The sequence below is a fragment of the Pelodiscus sinensis genome, chromosome 7 (genome assembly GCF_049634645.1).
Source record: "Pelodiscus sinensis isolate JC-2024 chromosome 7, ASM4963464v1, whole genome shotgun sequence".
NCBI lineage: Eukaryota > Metazoa > Chordata > Testudines > Trionychidae > Pelodiscus > Pelodiscus sinensis.
In genome coordinates this window covers 20,841,885-20,859,534 of record NC_134717.1, presented here as the reverse complement: position 1 = coordinate 20,859,534, position 17,650 = coordinate 20,841,885, and the positions used below count along the sequence as shown (strand labels likewise).

Sequence of the window (17,650 nt, the reverse complement as noted above, 5' to 3'; positions counted from 1 at the left end):
AAGATAATCTATTGAGTAAAACCTGAATTTTCTAATCCAAAAAGGTGGGCAGGGGAGGAGGAAAAAAGTGGGAAGTGTTAAAGAGAATTGGTTAATGTTAGTTTCTATATGCTAGTAGATTTAAAAAAATAGCCAAAAATGTCATCTGTGTTTGCATGATTTTTCATGCTGTCATAATAAATTCTATTCTGTGCCATAGTTAGTGAATGAAGGACAAGATTTATAATGAAAGGGATATTCTCCACCATGCCTGCTGATTTGTGAAAGATCAGGAGCGTCATTAAATTGTTCATGAAGTTTTGGAACTTTTAACTTTTGTGATACAACAGCTACTAACTTTGAAGAGCTTGTTCATCATAATACAGTTCAGCCAGTTCAGGATAAGCAAAAATCAGTCACTGCTTTGACAAATATTAGTCACTGCTTTGATAAATATTTGTCAAAATTCTTGTTGGCTCATAAGCAGATATTGATGATCATGAAAGGAACCCTTGTTTTGAAGAAAATCATTATTTAATGCACTACAAGTTGCAACTAGATCTTTGTGTGCCAATTATTAGTTAATGGAAATGATAAAAAGTTTAGTTTTTAAAAAGGAAAATGAAGGTCCCTTTGTTTTTGGCAACATTTTGACTGATTGCTTTTGAACACTTTAGGAGGCATTGGAGTGCTTCCAGTTTTAATGTTCCTCCAGTAACAAGACACCATACAAAATGAGAGTATGGTAGGGAAGAAAACACTTTTCTAGTTCATTATTATTGCATTGCAGAGAAAAATTATGTTTTTTAAAGTAGCGCTTTTGAATTGTTTGGATAATTTCATTAAGATTTTGTTTTTCAGCACCAGAGCCAGCTGGTTGCTTTGACATGGATCTTTTTCTCTGTGAAAATGTCATTGCTTTGTTAGACAACTTTTCTGAACTTAACTTAGTACTACATTATGTGGGTGTTCAGAGTACATAGAAACATAATTTCATAGAATACTAAGACTGGAAGGGACCTTGAGAGGTTATCGAGTCCAGTCCCCTGCCCTCATGGCAGGACCAGTCTAGTACTGTCTAGATCATCCCTGATAGACATGTTTCTAACCTACTCTTAAATATCTCCACAGATGGAGATTCCACAACCTCCCTGGGCAATTTATTCCAGTGTCTAACCACCCTGACAGTTAGGAACTTTTTCCTGACGTCCAACCTAAACCTCCTTGCTGCAGTTTAAGCCCATTGCTTCTTGTTCTATCCTCAGAGGCCAAGATGAACAAGTTTTCTCCCTCCTCCTTATGACACCCTTTTAGATACTTGAAAATGGCTATCGTGTCCCCCCTCAATCTTCTCTTTTCTAAACTAAACAAACCCCATTCTTTCAGCCTTCCTTCATAGGTCATGTTCTGTAGTCATTTAATTGTTCTCGTTGCTCTTCTCTGGACCCTCTCCAATTTCTCCACATCTTTCTTGAAATGCGGGGCCCAGAACTGGACACAATACTCCAACTGAGGCCTAACCAGCGCAGAGTAGAGTGGAAGAATGACTTATCTTGTCTTGCTCACAACACACCTGTTAATGCATCCCAGAATCATGTTTGATTTTTTTGCAACAGCATAACACTGTTGATTCGTGCATACATAACATAACTATCACAAATCTACGGCTGAAAGGAAGTAAAAAGTTAAGGCACTTAACATTACATTACTTTCTACCTATCTACCCAGAGACATGAACATATGCCATGTACCAGATAAAACAAATTATCCTCAATTTTGTTTCTGTAAGGAAGCTAGTGTCCTAGCACCCTTTCCAAAATGCAAGTTTTTGATTTTACAAGAATAGTTCAGAATGGTCAGTAGAGAGAAAATCTTGTCTTTCTGCTATGGTGATGAATTTGAAGGTGTGTTATTAGGTTTGTGTTAGATGCGTTATTTATGGAATTCAACCCACAAAAGTAATATTTGTGTGATATTTGTTATAATGTATAGTTTTCAACTAATTGTCAATTAGAGCAATACTAGATAATGTTGTACTCTGAACTGGCATATTTTCTCTGAAGCATTTGAAAAAAACACCTAGTTCTTATTGTAGTTTTGATAGCTTAAACTTTTTTTTTCTGGCCTTAATTCTTGAAGTCTGGTCATGAGGTGGGGGCAGGAATGACATTCCACCACTTAGCTCTTTTTGTGCCATACTTGTGAATTGCCAACTGACTGACTGAGTCAGATCTCTTTGTTCTTAATATCAATTCAATATATTTAGTTGAGGCAGGTAAGCAGAAGTCTAGGTTGCACTGAAATATACATATTGTAAGATTTACTCTTTGTTGGAAAATGAATGAGCTAGTAAGGCTTAAAAATTCTATTATGTTAATCAAACTATTCCTCCAATAAAATGTTATGCCATTTCTGTTCAGAAGTGTGAGTGTGTGTGTGTGTTATATCAGTAAGTCTAGTAAAAATCTGCTCTTTTATGATATATTTTAATCTACAATAATTGTATTTCCAGATCCATTTGAAGCTTTCATCATTTTTTCCATTCGTCATGAGATCAGAAAGATTGATCTTCATAAGCGGGACTACAGTCTCTTAGTTCCTGGTTTAAGAAACACAATAGCACTTGATTTTCATTTCAATCAGAGCTTACTGTACTGGACAGATGTGGTGGAGGATAAAATTTACAGAGGCAAGCTTTCTGAAAGTGGAGGTATGAATTTAACATTTGACTCATTTTAGTTGATCTTTTAAAAAAGAGTGACAGCCAAAGTAATGCAGCCAATGAACTCAGGCAGGTGTCACTGGTATGGATATGATTGGTTTACAACTTGAACATTTTCTTTGGAACCTTAAAGTCTAGAGACATAATATTTAATAGGTCTCAGAGGGGTAGCTGTATTATTCTGTATCTGCAGAAATAATGAGGAGTCCTGTGGCACCTTAGAGACTAACAGATTTATCGGAGCATAAGCTTTTGTGGGTAAAACCCACTTCCTCAGATGAATTGGAGTGGAAATTAAGGCAGGGATATATAAGTATTAGTATAATAAAAGAAGGCAGTTACTTATCAAATGTAGGACCAGTGTTAAGGAGGCCAATTCAGTCAGGGTGGATATGGCTCACTCACAGCTGTTTATGGGGAGGTCACAATACCAAGAGAGGAAAAAATGCCTTTGTAGTGTGATAACCAATCTAAATCCATATTCAGACCTAATTTGATTGTACTAAATTTGCAAATGAATTACAGTTCCTCTGTTTCTCTTTGTATTCTGGTTTGGAAGTTGTTTTGTAGAAGGATGACTACTTTAAATCCATTACTGAGTGTCCCGGGAGGTTAAAGGGTTCTCCTACTAGTTTATGTATGTTACTTTTCTTAATGTCTGATTTGTACCCATTTATCCTTTGGGGAAGAGACTATCTGGTTTGGCCAATATACATGGCAGAAGGGTATTACTAACACATGATGACATATAAAACATAGTAGGTTTGCAGTTGGATGAGCCCCTGATGGTGTAGCTTATGTGGGTAGGCCTTTGATGGTGCTGCTTATATAGATATGTGGACAGAGTTGGCAATGGGGTTTGCTGCAGGGATAGGTTCCTGGGTTAGTGTTTCCTGTGGTGTGGTATTCGCCGTTAGTGAGTATTTGCTTCAGGTTGGGGGCTGTCTGTAGGTAAGGAGTGGCGTGTCTCCCAAGGTCTGTGAGAGTGAGTGATCATTTTTCAGGATAGGTTGTAGATAGTCAATGATGCACTGGAGGGGTTTTAGCTGGGGGGGGGGGGGGCAGCTGTACGTGATAATCAGTGGTGTTTTGTTGACCTTGTTGGGCTCTCCTTTAGTAGGTGACTTCTGAGTACTCGTCTAGCTCTGTCAATCTGTTTCTTCACTTCCCTAGATGGGTTTATTAATATTAAGAACCTTTAACTTTAGATTCTGCTACACAATATTATTGGGTTTTTTTAGACTTGGAGAAACATGAAGCCTTTAACAAGGTGACCCAACCACACTATATGTAGTCCTTGCCTATAGCACTACAAAATCTCACAATGTATATAGAAATATTTCCATAAAAATGTTTTGTAATTTGATATGAACCTCTGTGTTCTTTCATTGAAGACCTAACAAAATCACACATTATTAAATGATTCAATAGGTTCAAAATTTGATTTATATATATTCCTTCATTTCCCTTTCCTGTACACTAAAACAGTTCATTTTTCAATATATTTTTCAAAAATGTATTGTACATAAGCATGTACTCTCTCACGGCTTGTGAGGAAAGACAAATAACTTACTTATGCAGATAAATATCATGTCAGATTAACTATTATGTGGTATCTCACTGAAAAATATATGTAGGGGTTCATTAAATGGAGACTGCTTTAACTAGCATCAGAAAATTGGTATACAAAGTTATATATGTTTTAAGTTCTGTTTAGCTGTCAGTGTAGGTCACTCAATTGTCTCATTTTAATTGTTGTATCTCTGTTCTAATCCTTTTAGGAGTTTGTAATATTTTGATCTCTTTTTTTAGGTGTGAGTGCCATTGAAGTGGTAGTGCAACATGGCCTGGCCACTCCCGAGGGTCTAACAGTAGATTGGATTGCAGGAAACATATATTGGATAGACAGCAATTTGGATCAAATCGAAGTAGCAAAGCTAGATGGCACTTTGAGAACAACATTAATAGCAGGCGCTATGGAACATCCGAGGGCTATTGCCTTGGATCCTAGATATGGGTAAATATACAATAGTTCTTTTTCTTGATTGCTTATAAAGTACTTTGAGGAAGAAGCTTGAGATGTATAAATGTTTGTTGGTTTCTTTGGCATGCACTCTTAAATAAACTTACCTATAACAAAGCTTGAAGAACTATTCTTTTTAAGAACCAGGGTATAAGGAGATGGAGAAGGCAGTCTAGTCTTAGCTTTTTAAAATAGCTCATAGATTTGCAGATGAAGAGTACTATGTGAATTCCAAGCATTTTTATTTAGCAGTCATAGAATACTAGGACTGGAAGGGACCTCGAGAGGTCATCGAGTCTAGTCCCCTGCCCTCATGGCAATAATCCAAGGCAAAATATTTACCAGTTAAACTGGTGAATTTATTTACTTTTCCCAGTACCATTCAGAATGAATTGCATTTCTGGTGGTTTGCTTTATATTATTAAATATGTATCCTAGCTGTTCAATTAAAGATTCTCCTAAAATCATGTAAAAACTCAGCATATTCTTCTATTCCATCTAATATTAGTGTATGAGTTCAGACTGCTCGTATTAATGTGACTAAATAGACTTACTGAAAAAGCAATGTAAAGAAGCACTCTAAACTGGCTCCAGATGTGAGAAATTGCTCTTACCAAAGCCAATCAGAAAAGCAGGTGTGTGAGTTCTGGGAGGAAATGCATATTCTTTTTAAAATTGACATAGCTTAGGGGAATTGGCATGTGGAATTATTTTGAACTTTTAAAAAATGTTGCAGACCCATTTCTAGCCTGTTTAATTTAAAGCATCCCTAGGCTACTTTAAATTACATCTAAAATGTCTATAAAGGCAGGAGCAAGCAGGCCATAGTTGGCAGCATAAGCTTTTAATACCTTTGAAATGGCAAACCCCTCTTATAGCCAATCAGTGTTTACAGTGAGGGATTTAAGCAGATTATCTTAAAACTTGCCTATTGGACTGCACAACTCCTGAGCACACAACCTCAGAATATTTTCTCAATCTGGTACATCCACAGATATTCTATTATGACTTCAGTCATGTCCAGAAGGGAGCATTTAGACATGGGAGCCTACACAAACCAATAGGGGGGAAATGCACACAATTAAAAAAATACATAACTACATAAAGAAACAGGGACAACTTACTACAGTTTTAGAACCCTCCTGTTACAAATGAGATGCATATAAGCTCAGCACCTACACAGACAGTAACATCATAGAGAGCCAATAACTGCTCATACCCCCAGCATCCAAAAATACAGGCACAACGTTTCTAGAATAGGTTTTCTTTTAAACATAATGGCTACGTCTAGACTGGCATGATTTTCCGCAAATGCTTTTAACGGAAAAGTTTTCCATTAAAAGCATTTGCGGAAAAGAGTGTCTAGATTGGCACGGACGCTTTTCTGCAAAAGCACTCCGCCGCTCCTACCAGCCGCCTGCTGGTCAATCCGGCAGCTGCTCCGCTGGCCGCCTGCTGCTGCTCCTACTGGCCACCCGTCAGTCGATCCCGCCAGCTGCTCCGCTGGCTGCAATGGGTTTGGTTCCAGGCCAAACCAGTGACTTCAACTCTTAGCTGCCATCTAGGCTGGCAAAAGATTCCAGCTTCCACTGGACTAGCAAAAAGATTCCTCATGGAGTCTGCTTTAGGTCTGTCCTTAAAACAAGGGGGAAAGAGGCAGGTTGAGCCAGTCTTACAGCTCACAACTGGCAGGCATGAAGCAGGCTGAGTCAACCCCTTTAGTCCTTTCGCCCCAACTCCGTTCACTCAACTCTGGAAGGGGGGAGGCTTGTTCCTCTGAGATCTCTTACAGTGATGGTGTCTCTCCTGCAGCCACTGGTGTCATATTTTACAGTTCCCACCTTTCGGGGGTAGCATGAATTGTGACCCCCACAACAACCCCAAATTAGTTACAGTACATCACATTCCATTCCAACACTGATCCTCCATCAGCCCAAGCTGAATTGGATTTACATAACCACACCTTGGATTCCTTCCTCCTCCTGGCATGAGCTGTATTTGCATATCAACAGTTAACAGTTAATTAACAATTGGAGCAGAGCTAAACAATTGGAATGAGCATACCCATCCCCAGGGCAGCTCTCTCCTTTTAGCTGGCTGATAGTAAGCAGTAATTCAGCCCCTACTTACTTATATATTTATATGAATTTATGCAAACATGCATGTATAAAGTTCTTAGCATTACACTTTAGTATAAAATATTATTAGCATATGTCCTTTTATTTTAGATACTACTTGGTTAGATTTAGGCTATAAATCAATTATCTTATTTTTGAGACAGAACAGTTAATTTGCATCTGTTTATATCCATAGGTATCCACATCTGCCAATGTGGATGCAGATTTCTGTGTCTTATTTTAGTGGATGTGGATACTAACTTTGTGCCCATGCTGGGCTCTCCCTTTGAGTCCTGGCAAAATTCCAAATTTGAATGACTGGTGATGTGGCCTGGCACAAATTACACTAGTGCTGTGACCCCAAGAAACTCTGCCTCCAAGCCCCATCAGCCCCAGCCTCCCAGCTTCATTTCCGAGCCCGGTCAGCTCCAGCCTCTCAGCCTCAATACCCCAGGTTTCCACCTCCTGCTCTGTCTCCAGGCCTGTCAGACCCAATTCTCCAGCCTCCAGTTTCCTTACTGCACACCACCACCACCCAGCCCACAATTCTGGCAGGCTGCACTACTCCCACTTTTGCCTGCTCCACCTGTGGATGGCCCACAGCTCCAGCCGGCTGTGTTGTTCTCTTTTCTGCCTGCTCTGCCTCCTGGCTCACAGATCCAGTCAGCTGTGCCACTCAATTTGCCTGCTCCCCGGCCCATCCTCCCTGTCCTCCTCCTGCCTCTACATCTGCACCTGATGTAGTGCCTTTCCCCCCTCCCGTAGTGGGGAATGGAGGGTGCAGGTGCTCAGCTGCACAGAACACCAAAAATTATAAGAATGGCTTTGGATAACAAGCTACATAAACTGAATTATGATATAACTGGCATCACAAAGAGTTAATGAGAAGAGTCTTATGAGTGGGATATTGGGAAAGAGGAATATAGTTTGTTCAGAGAGGCAAGGAGAGATAGAGAGATACTCATTCTGAGGTCCTGTAAGAGATGGGAGACAGACTAACTTAAGAGTTAATGGGTAAAGGTAAAATGATTAACAAATAGGAGTGAAGTCAGAGTGGGGATCTGCAAAACACCACTATCGTAGGGAAAGTGGGTGGATGAGACATTTCTAAACAACACAACAGAAATATCCAAACACAGGCCCTTGCAGTGGTAAGGGATTTTAACTACCCAGACACAAAATCTCCAAAGTTCTTGAAATGTATCAGAGACATTTTAGTTCGAGAAAGTGGAAGAAGTACCCAGGGAGACAGCCATTTTAGACTTGATTCTGACCCACATGAAGTAATTGGTAATAAATTTAAAGGTAAAAGGCATTTTGGGTGACAGTGATTATGAAATGATATATTTCATGTGCATAAGAAAAGGAAGTAGTAAGAGCAGTAGAATAAGGATACAGGGCTTCAAAAAAGCACACTTTAACAAATTCAGAGAACCAGTAATTATGGTACTATATGGAAAATCTAACAGAAAAAGGTGTTCAAGAGAGCTGGCAATAATTCAGGAGACAATACTAAAGGTACAACTGCAAACTATACCAATGTGAAGAATGCAAAGAAGAAAAGTGAAAGGACAACATGGATCCATCAAGAGCTCTTTAATGACCAACAAATCAAAAAGGAATCCAACAAAAATTGAATATGGTGAAATTGATAAGAAACAGCATAACAGAACAGAGCAAGCATGAAGGGTTAGAAAGTGTAAGGAACAAAATCAGTTACATGTGGCAAGAAATATTAAAGGCAACAAGAATACATTATGCACCAGTGAAAGATGAAGGAAAATGTAGGTCTTCTAGTTAACAGGGAAGGAGAGCCATTAGTTAATGACATCAAGAAAGCTTAGATACTTTATACCTATTTTGCTTCAGTTTTCACTATAAAGGTTAATGATGATCACATACTCAACATTATTAATTTTGACAACCAGGGAAAGGAATACAAGCCAAAATCAGAAAGAATGGCTAAAAGAATGTTTAAATAAGTTATACGTGCTCAAGTCATCATGACCTGATGCAATTCATCCTAAAGTACTTAAAAAGGAGAACAGGGAAGGCCCAGGGAATTCTAGACCAGTTAGCTTAACTTCAATAACTGGAAAGATGCTGGAACACATTATCTTCTATATATTTTAAAGTTTATCTGTCTGTATGTCTGTCTACTAAAGAATTTCTCCTAAACTGTAAGAGCTAGGGCTACCAAATTTGGTATGAAGCATCTTCTTATCATTACAAAGCAAGGTAAGAGTTTGGTCATGCTAGGAAATGAGATTGGCATAGAATGGGATTGCTTCTCAGAAAACCACAAAGAAAAGAGACAGAATCACCAGGCAGGTGAAAGGGACTGGCTGGGGTAGTCCTCACTCCCAGGCCCAGCCTGTATGCTGAACCCCTCATCCCCAGCCCTACTCTAGAACTTTGATTTAAATTAAGAATTTTAATTTTCATTTTATGTTCCAAAAAAAACCCCAAAATGAATTGAGTTAAGGACCTGAACAACATGATGTAAGTCTTCTAGTTAAACCATAAAATTGTAAACACCTAAAAAATAGAATTATAAGGAACAGTTAGCGTGGATTTGTCAAGAACAAATCATGTAAAGCCAACATCAATTCCTTCTGTGGTAAGATTACTGACTTCGTGATTAGTGGGAAGCAGTAGACATGGTATACTCTGATATGAGTAAGGCATCTGACACAGTTCTACGTAACATTTCTTTAAGCAAACTGTATATAATTATGCATCCATTTCATGGCAATATGTCTTAAAGACCTACTCAAAGAGTAATTACAGGTTGAACATCTGTGGCCCGGGACTCTTTGGTCCAGCAACATCTGTGGTCCAGCAGGATGCTGGATGTTTCCAGGCAGGAGAGCCCCAGACATGGAGGTTGCCAGCGGCTGGGAGCTCAGCCAGTCTGGAAACAGGCAGCCTGCAGGGCCAGTGGAGGGCAGGGAGCCAGGCCAGCAGCTGGAGTGCAGCTGGTGACTGGGGGCCAGATCCCACTGGCCACAGAAGGTTGGCTGTGGCCCCGTCAGCTGGGAAACTGAGCTCCATCAGCCAGAGCTGGACCAGGGGCAGGGAGCTCTGCCATCGAGGAGCTGAACTCCACTGGCCACAGAAGGTTAGCTGCTGGGGGAAAAGAGCCCTACTGGATAGGAAATGAACTCCACTGGCCATGGTAGATGGGCTGCTGGGGGCAGGAAATCCTATTGGCGGGGAGCAGAGCTCTGCCAGATGGGTGCATGGAACCCAACCAGTCAGAGCAGGGTTGATTGCTGGGGGCAGGAAGCCCCACTGGCCATAGCAGAGCTGGGAACCCAGATTAAGGCACCCTCCAGTTGCCCAGGGGCAACACATTGGCTGGGTTGGTGGACAAGAGGTGAGTCCTATGAAAGCCCCAGGCCTGACTCCCCTGGTCCAGCAAACTCCTTTGTTTGGGACCACTTTGTTTGGGTGCCTGACCAGGGAGGTCCAACCTGGATCAGTGGAATTGGTAGAGCATATCTAATGGGATTCTGCAGGGCTCAGTCTTGGGTCAATAATTGTATTAATAATAACATTTGCAGAACCCTAAAAATTCAATTGGAAGGAAAGCCCTCTTTGGAAATCGTAGCCATAGTCTTCAAACCCCACCAGTCCACAGACTACACATTGAAAACCACTGGAATAAAGAGTATGCTTGTTGAATTTGCAGATGATGCCGAACTGGGAGGGTTGCAAACACTTTAGAGGACATGTTTAATATTTAAAATGACCTTAAATTGGAGAATTGGGCTGTATTCAACAAGATGAAATCCCATAAATGAAATTGCAAATTACTTCTTGTAGGAATTAAAACTCAAATGCAGAGCTACCAAATGCAATAGCTACCAAGGTGGTAGTACTGCTAAAAAAGGATCTGGACCACAAACTGAATAAGTTATCAATGTGATGCAACCGAAAAAGGTTAATATAATTCTGTGGTATATTAATAGGAGTAAGACATAGGAGGTAATTGTCCATTCTGTGTCCAGTTCTGGGCACCACAGTTTATAAAGGATGTGAATAAATTGAGGAGTCAAGAGAGAGCAACAAAAATGATAAAAGTGTGGGGAAACCTGACCGAAAGAGGAGAGGGTGAAAAATCTGGGCATTAGAAAAGATTGGGGGTGGCCTGATAGTCTTTCAATGCATTAAGGGATGTAATAAAGAGAAGAGTGATCAATTGTTCTCCATGTCCACTGAAAGTAGGGCAAGACTTAAGCATCTTAGTATTATGCAAGATAAATTAAGGTTAGTTATTCAGAAAAATAATCTAATTATATGGATATTTAAGCTCTGGAATAGACTTCCAGAGAAGGTTTTGGAATCCCTTTCTTTAGAAGCTTTCAAAAAATAAGTTGGTCATTCATATCAGGGATGATCTGAATTTACTGTGTACTGCCTCTGTGCAGGAGATGGCCTTGAAGACTTCTTGAGGTCTTTTCCAGACCTACTCTTTTACGATTCTATGAAAAATGGAATTAAAATGCTTATGCTTTCAATCTCATAGCTGTTTTTAAAATGGAAACACTTTTTCATAAAGAAGTACTATTGCCATTGCATCCTATCTCTGCATTAAAAGGGTTACAATTCCCAAAACTGCTTATATGCCTTATTTGTTTCTGAAATATTTAATAATATTTAAATGTTAGAGAATTTGTTATCAATAATCCCATTTCTTTAAGTACTCTGTAATTTTGTTTTTGGTGCATACTTCATTATGTTTCATTTGGACATAGAAATTACAATGTTTTCCTCCCTCCTCCATAACCCCTACAGAATTCTGTTTTGGACAGACTGGGACGCTAATTTTCCTCGCATTGAGTCTGCGTCCATGAGTGGGGCAGGAAGAAAAATCATCTATAAAGACATGGATACCGGAGCCTGGCCTAATGGTCTTACTGTTGATCACTTTGAAAAAAGAATCGTATGGACGGATGCTAGGTAAAACAACAATGAAATATTTATAATTAGTTTACTACTATTTGATGTTTTATATAATACCTAATCTGGAATGTAAGTAAATGTGCTATTTTATCCCCATTTAATTAGATACCTTATGTATTTGCTGATTTATCTTTCAATTCTTTGAAGTCCATCAGAGTTCACATCTTTATATTTATGTATTATGTTTCTATGAACAAATACTGAACTTTCTCAAAATATATGTAACAACTCAAATCCTACTTACCTTTCTCATGCAAAGAGTGTCACTAACATTTGAGAACTATGTATACATTGAAGGCCTACTTGATAAAAGATTATTCCTTTTAATTAAGATGACTGGAAATTTATTTTTTATCTCAACTGAATGAATAGAAGTCTATCTTTTAAATTTGAGAGAAAAGACTCAAAATAATAACTCATGTCCTTTAGTCAAGAAATTCTAGATAGTGTGTGCTAGAGTCAGTCTAAGATTATGATTGTTCTTAAGTGTTTTGTCAGTAAATTGACTTTGTATTCTGCTATACAAAGGCCATAAATATATTCTGAGAATATTCACTGAAGCATTTTCAGACCTACAGTACTATCAACTTAGTCTTGCTATAGTTGGTGATTTTTTTTATTTGGGTTTATCTTGTAGGTCTGATGCAATTTATTCTGCACTGTATGATGGAACTGGCATGATAGAGATCATACGGGGTCATGAATATCTTTCTCATCCTTTTGCTGTCTCTTTGTATGGGAGTGAAGTGTATTGGACTGATTGGAGGACCAATACATTGTCAAAAGCCAATAAATGGACCGGACAAAATGTTAGTGTGATACAAAAAACTAGTGCCCAGCCTTTTGACCTTCAAATATACCATCCAAGTCGCCAACCACAAGGTAGCTTAAACACAATGATGTATTATTTGTCTGTTCAAATATATGTTTAGCTCTGTAGAATCCAATTTTTGGTGTACGTATTGTGTGTTTTTTACTTTTCTAATGTCCCAAGAAATGCCTGAGCTGAGTTTTAGTCTGTGGGGAAAAAAGGGAGTGAGTCAGTTTAAGGCAGTTGTTGCAGCAGTAGTTGGAAAGATCAGATTATCAACAGAAAAACAGAAGTTTGAGAACTTGAGGAGTGAAAAGATCTAAAAAAGTGTTTTGGATGAATGTCTAAAATTATTTTGTCTTATTTTAACTGGAACTAAAAAAACCCAATTAATTTTTCATTACTTTTGTTCATCAGTTATTTGTCTTCTAAATAGTGCTTAAATATTGTTTAGTGGTGCTCACAAGTTTCTTTCACTTCACTATCATGTTCAGGGTCAGCTCTCCACTGCTGCATTACAATTTACATCTTCTGCAAACCATGTGGCCAAAAACAAAGGAAAATACAAATGGAGTAGGGAAATCTTATCCATGTCCTTTTCCTCTGACCTAACCTTCCTTTATTTTATGCCAGTATAATCTACACACTTTTTATGTGTTGGTGGGCACACTAATTCTTTGTATCCTGGGTTTCTAAGTCCTCATGTATACTTATCCCAGGTTCTACACTCTGAAGATTGATCTTCCAAAGTTCAATTTAGTGGGTGTGGTAAAACCTGCTTCATCTCCTGCTGATGTGCCTCTGTCGACCCTGGTACTCCACGGTGTCATGAGCGGAAGAGAAAGCAATGGGAGAGTTTCTCCCATCAACCTCCCACAGTGAGGATGCTGTAGAAATTCAATTCCACTGATGTTATTCCAAAATAACATAGTCCGGGTCTATACTACCAGCTGTTATTTTGGCATAATGTTGAAATAATGGCGAGCTAGAGGACTTCTTACTCCGACTCCTGTACCCCTCATTTTATGAGCAATAAGAGAAATAGGGGAAGTCAGAGGAAGAGTGTTCCTTCTCGGGCATCCTGCTGTGTAGACAGCACCAAAAGCCGAAATAAGCTATTTTGACTTGAACTATGCAATTAATGTAGCTCAAGTTGAGTAGCTTATTTCAGCTTTAGCCCTGCTGTGTAGACGTGCCCTAAGGGAATAATCTCAGTCCAGCCCTGGAGCACTTTCTTCTGTCTGGTGTCTCATCTGATGTTACTTTTATATCCATTCTCCAATTGTCAGGACTCACACCCCTCCTAAATGCAGCACCCTTCCTTCTCAGTACTGCTCTGCAGCAGTGCCCTCACATTTAGGGTCCTCCCTTCAGGGAACCTCTGATGCCCTATATTCACCTTGCCTCAATGACCCACTGCCAGTCATCATCTAGCTCCTGTCTCAGGGGCAATCTGCAATCTGAAATGGCCACTCATCATTGGCAAGGGTTGTGGACTTGCTGCTTTTTGCCGACCATGTCTGCTTCCCTGCAGCCCTAGTATCCTTAAGGCCCCTGTCACTGGGCCTCATCCTGGGATGACTGAGACTAGATCTCCCCTGGTTCACCCTGCCTTTCTGCAACACTGCTCTGTCCAAGGTATACTGTGCTAGCAGGCAGTTAGGTCTCTCTTTCAGAGCTGGAGCAAGGGTGTTCTCTCCTCCAGAAGCCCTTCTTAGAAGAGCCTAGCTGGGTTAGTGACAGTCAATCAGAACCCAGCGAGGCTCTTCTAAGAAGGGCTTCTGGAAGAGAGAACACTCTTGCTCTAGCTATGAAAGAGAGGGACCTAACTGCCTGCTAGCACAGTATACCTATCTGGGTTCTGATTGACTGTCACTAACCCAGCTCTGATTGGCTCTGTCACTAACCCAGCTCTGACAGCCCTCTTCCAGGGCTGGTTTTAAAGCTTTTCTTTTCCTGGTACAGGGTGAACACATGCAACACCTGTGATATGTAGGTCAGTCTATGATCTAATGATCCTGTCTTGCCTTAAATTCTAGCATTCTATCATGCCATTGCTTTTCAAGATATTATGAAATATTTTCAGGTTAGCATATGTCAGTTCCTAAAAGCTGAAAACGTCAGTGTCAAGAATCTTTGATACCACAAAGACAACAGAATGTCTGGCTTTATTCTTGCTATAGCTTTATTATAAGGTGCCATTCATATTATCTTTGGCATACTGAAGAAGTGACATAAAAATAGAAAGTTTGTTCCGGTATGGATATTTCACCAATTAGTTTTGCTAAGATATTCAACATTTTTTTTGCCCCAGATATTTCCTTTTACTTAATATTCAGGGGGAGGGGTTGAGAGAGAGCCTCCCTGAAAAACAGGGCCAGTACCATCAAGTTTTCAAAACTCTTAAAACTCTGAATCAATGGAAAACTGAAAACATGTTGAGTCATCCATTCCTTCCCAATTCAAGGTTATATTTGAAAATCACGTTTTTAAAAGCATTTTCATACCTGAGCAGCCATGAAAATAAGATCATTTATATACTGGTACTCTATTTTGTCCGTAACTTTCAGAGTTCCCTTTTCTATTTCATAAGTTAAGTATTTGAATTAGAGTTCTCTTCATCACAACTATGCTGTTCCCACTTGATTCTTCAGTGAAATAATTCTCTAATTGTTACATCAAACATTTGCTATGAGAGTGACAGATCTATCTTTAGTCATTTGAAAAAGTGCACAGGTATACAAGCACAATTCAGAAACATAAACCAGCATTGTTTACAACATGGCATAAAAATGGCAGCATTAAGTCAGACTAATGGTCCATCTAGCCCAATATCCTGTCTTCCAACTGTGGTCAGTGCTTCAGAGGGAGTGAAGAGATCAGGGCAGTTACTGAGGGATCCAATTTCTGTTGTGCAGTTCTATCTTCTGGCAGTCAGAGGTTTAGTGACACCTGGAGCATGGGTCTTTACTAATAACCATTGATTATTATCCTCCACGAATTTATCTGATTTTTTTAACCCAGTTGTGATGTTGGCCATCCCAACATTCACTGCCAATGAGTTCCACTGTTTAGCTGTACATTGTGTGAAAAATTACTTTCTTATGTTTGTTTAAATTACATAGGGAACATGTTTGAAACTGTTCCTCATTGTGGGAGACTTTTAAAACTGTGCAAATAAATAAAAAGGGTTCTCTACATCTAATTTAGATTATTTTAAAATTAGGGACCATATGACTTTGATTGTTATATATCTAGATCTAGCTACAGTATAATGGTATCTCTGTCTATCTAATAATTTTGAAAAGTCTATTTAATCCTCATTTTAAAATTATTTCATTTAATGTGGTTATATTTATCAGATATTTATAAAGTATAAACAAAAATGTAAAATGTTCAAACAAAATCAGGGAGAAAAAATCAGCACATAAATAGAACTTTCAAGTATGTGCTGTCACTGAAATTATCCACGCTTTGATATTTTTGTAATTAATCCATGTTCAGTAGTCTGTGGCTAGAGAATTCAGGACCTACCGCACTAAAGCATAAAACATGCCAAACACAGTGTTCCCTCTAAACTCCATAGCAGCATAGATTCACAGAGCTTCATGCTTGGAACTGACTGACTGGGTGGGTTGATTAATCACCTGTGAAGCTGTGCGGCTGCGCAGCTTAAAGGGAAAACTGGATCAGAGTTAAATAAGTAATTCAAGTTAGCTGAAGGCAAATATGGTATTAAATTCTTATCCTCTATCAGCCAGTTACTAGGCGAAAGCAATGTCACATACACTTAGACCCCAATCCCACAAGTTATTTGTGTGATTAACGTTAACTTCAATGGAATTACTCACAAATTTAAAATTAAGCCTTTAGATAAGTTTGCAGAAACATGGCTTTATCTATTAAAATACTCACACATGCTAACAACAGTAAGAAATATAATGAAGGTTTTGTTTGACATTCACATGTTAAGAAATTTAGCAATCATAACGTCAATACCCCATCATATAGTTTTATGGATTTAGAATCCTTTCTACCATGAATAAGTCTATTTTTAAGAACCAGAATATAGGATTAATTAAAATTGCTGATTTTTTGTGTTGGTCAGTGACTTACTAGAGTAGCAAAGGTGGAAACAGTATTTAATAGAAACATTATAACATAATGGAAACCTGTTGACATGTTGCGTATACAAATCTTTTGAGTGTCTATTGCTACTTCAATACAGTATGTACTTTGTCTGAAATATCTAGCTCTTTTTCAAACTGTTACAGTGTATGATTTCAAGATTTTTATGATTTTAAAGATTTAAGCCAAAATTAATAAATGTGGATTCTTAAAGACAGACAAATACACACATATGTAGTCAATATAAAAATCAAGATACTATATGGTTGATGTATGCTGTAATCATTCTCTGATTTAAAAAATGTTAATCTAGAGTAAAACTTAAGAACACACATCAGTAACTTAAGAACAAAAATGTACAGGTGTAATTATCTTCCCTCCCTCGATAAAAAAATAACTGAAAAACCTAAGAGATTTAGAGTTAAGGTTAAACTTAATAGAAATTCTCGCATATTTTAAAATATAAAAATACATTATTTAGGGCATCAAAGGTATGTCTACACTGCCACCCCAGTTCCAACTAGGGTGGCTAATGTAGTCATTTGAACTTGCAAATGAAGCCCAGGGATTTAAATATCCAAGGCTTTATTTGCATGTTCCTGGGCACCATTTTTAAATGCCCCGTAGTTCGAACTACCTGCCCGCGGCTACACGCGGCACAGACTAAGTAGTTCGAATTAAAGCTCCTAATTCGAACTACCGTTTCTCCTCCTGCAATGAGGAATTAGCCACCCTAGTTTGAATTAGGTGGCAGTGTAGACATACCCTAAATGGGTATGTCTACACTGCCACCCTAATTCGAACTAGGGTGGTTAATGTAGGCAACCGAAGTTGCAAATGAAGCCCGGGATTTAAATATCCTGGGCTTCATTTGCATCTTGCCGGGCGCCGCCATTTTTAAA

The 17,650-nt window shown here is 38.8% G+C and overlaps 1 protein-coding gene across 2 annotated transcripts in view; it reads left to right on the top strand.

The window, feature by feature from the left end:
* LRP1B (LDL receptor related protein 1B) overlaps positions 1–17,650 on the top strand; it is a 1,349,043-nt gene that overhangs the window by 882,199 nt on the left and 449,194 nt on the right. For both annotated transcript variants that reach the window (XM_075933312.1, XM_075933313.1), the window contains 4 exons: positions 2,492–2,689; positions 4,514–4,718; positions 11,642–11,806; positions 12,447–12,691. In XM_075933312.1, the coding sequence (XP_075789427.1) occupies positions 2,492–2,689; positions 4,514–4,718; positions 11,642–11,806; positions 12,447–12,691 (813 nt within the window). The remainder of the gene's footprint in view (positions 1–2,491; positions 2,690–4,513; positions 4,719–11,641; positions 11,807–12,446; positions 12,692–17,650) is intronic.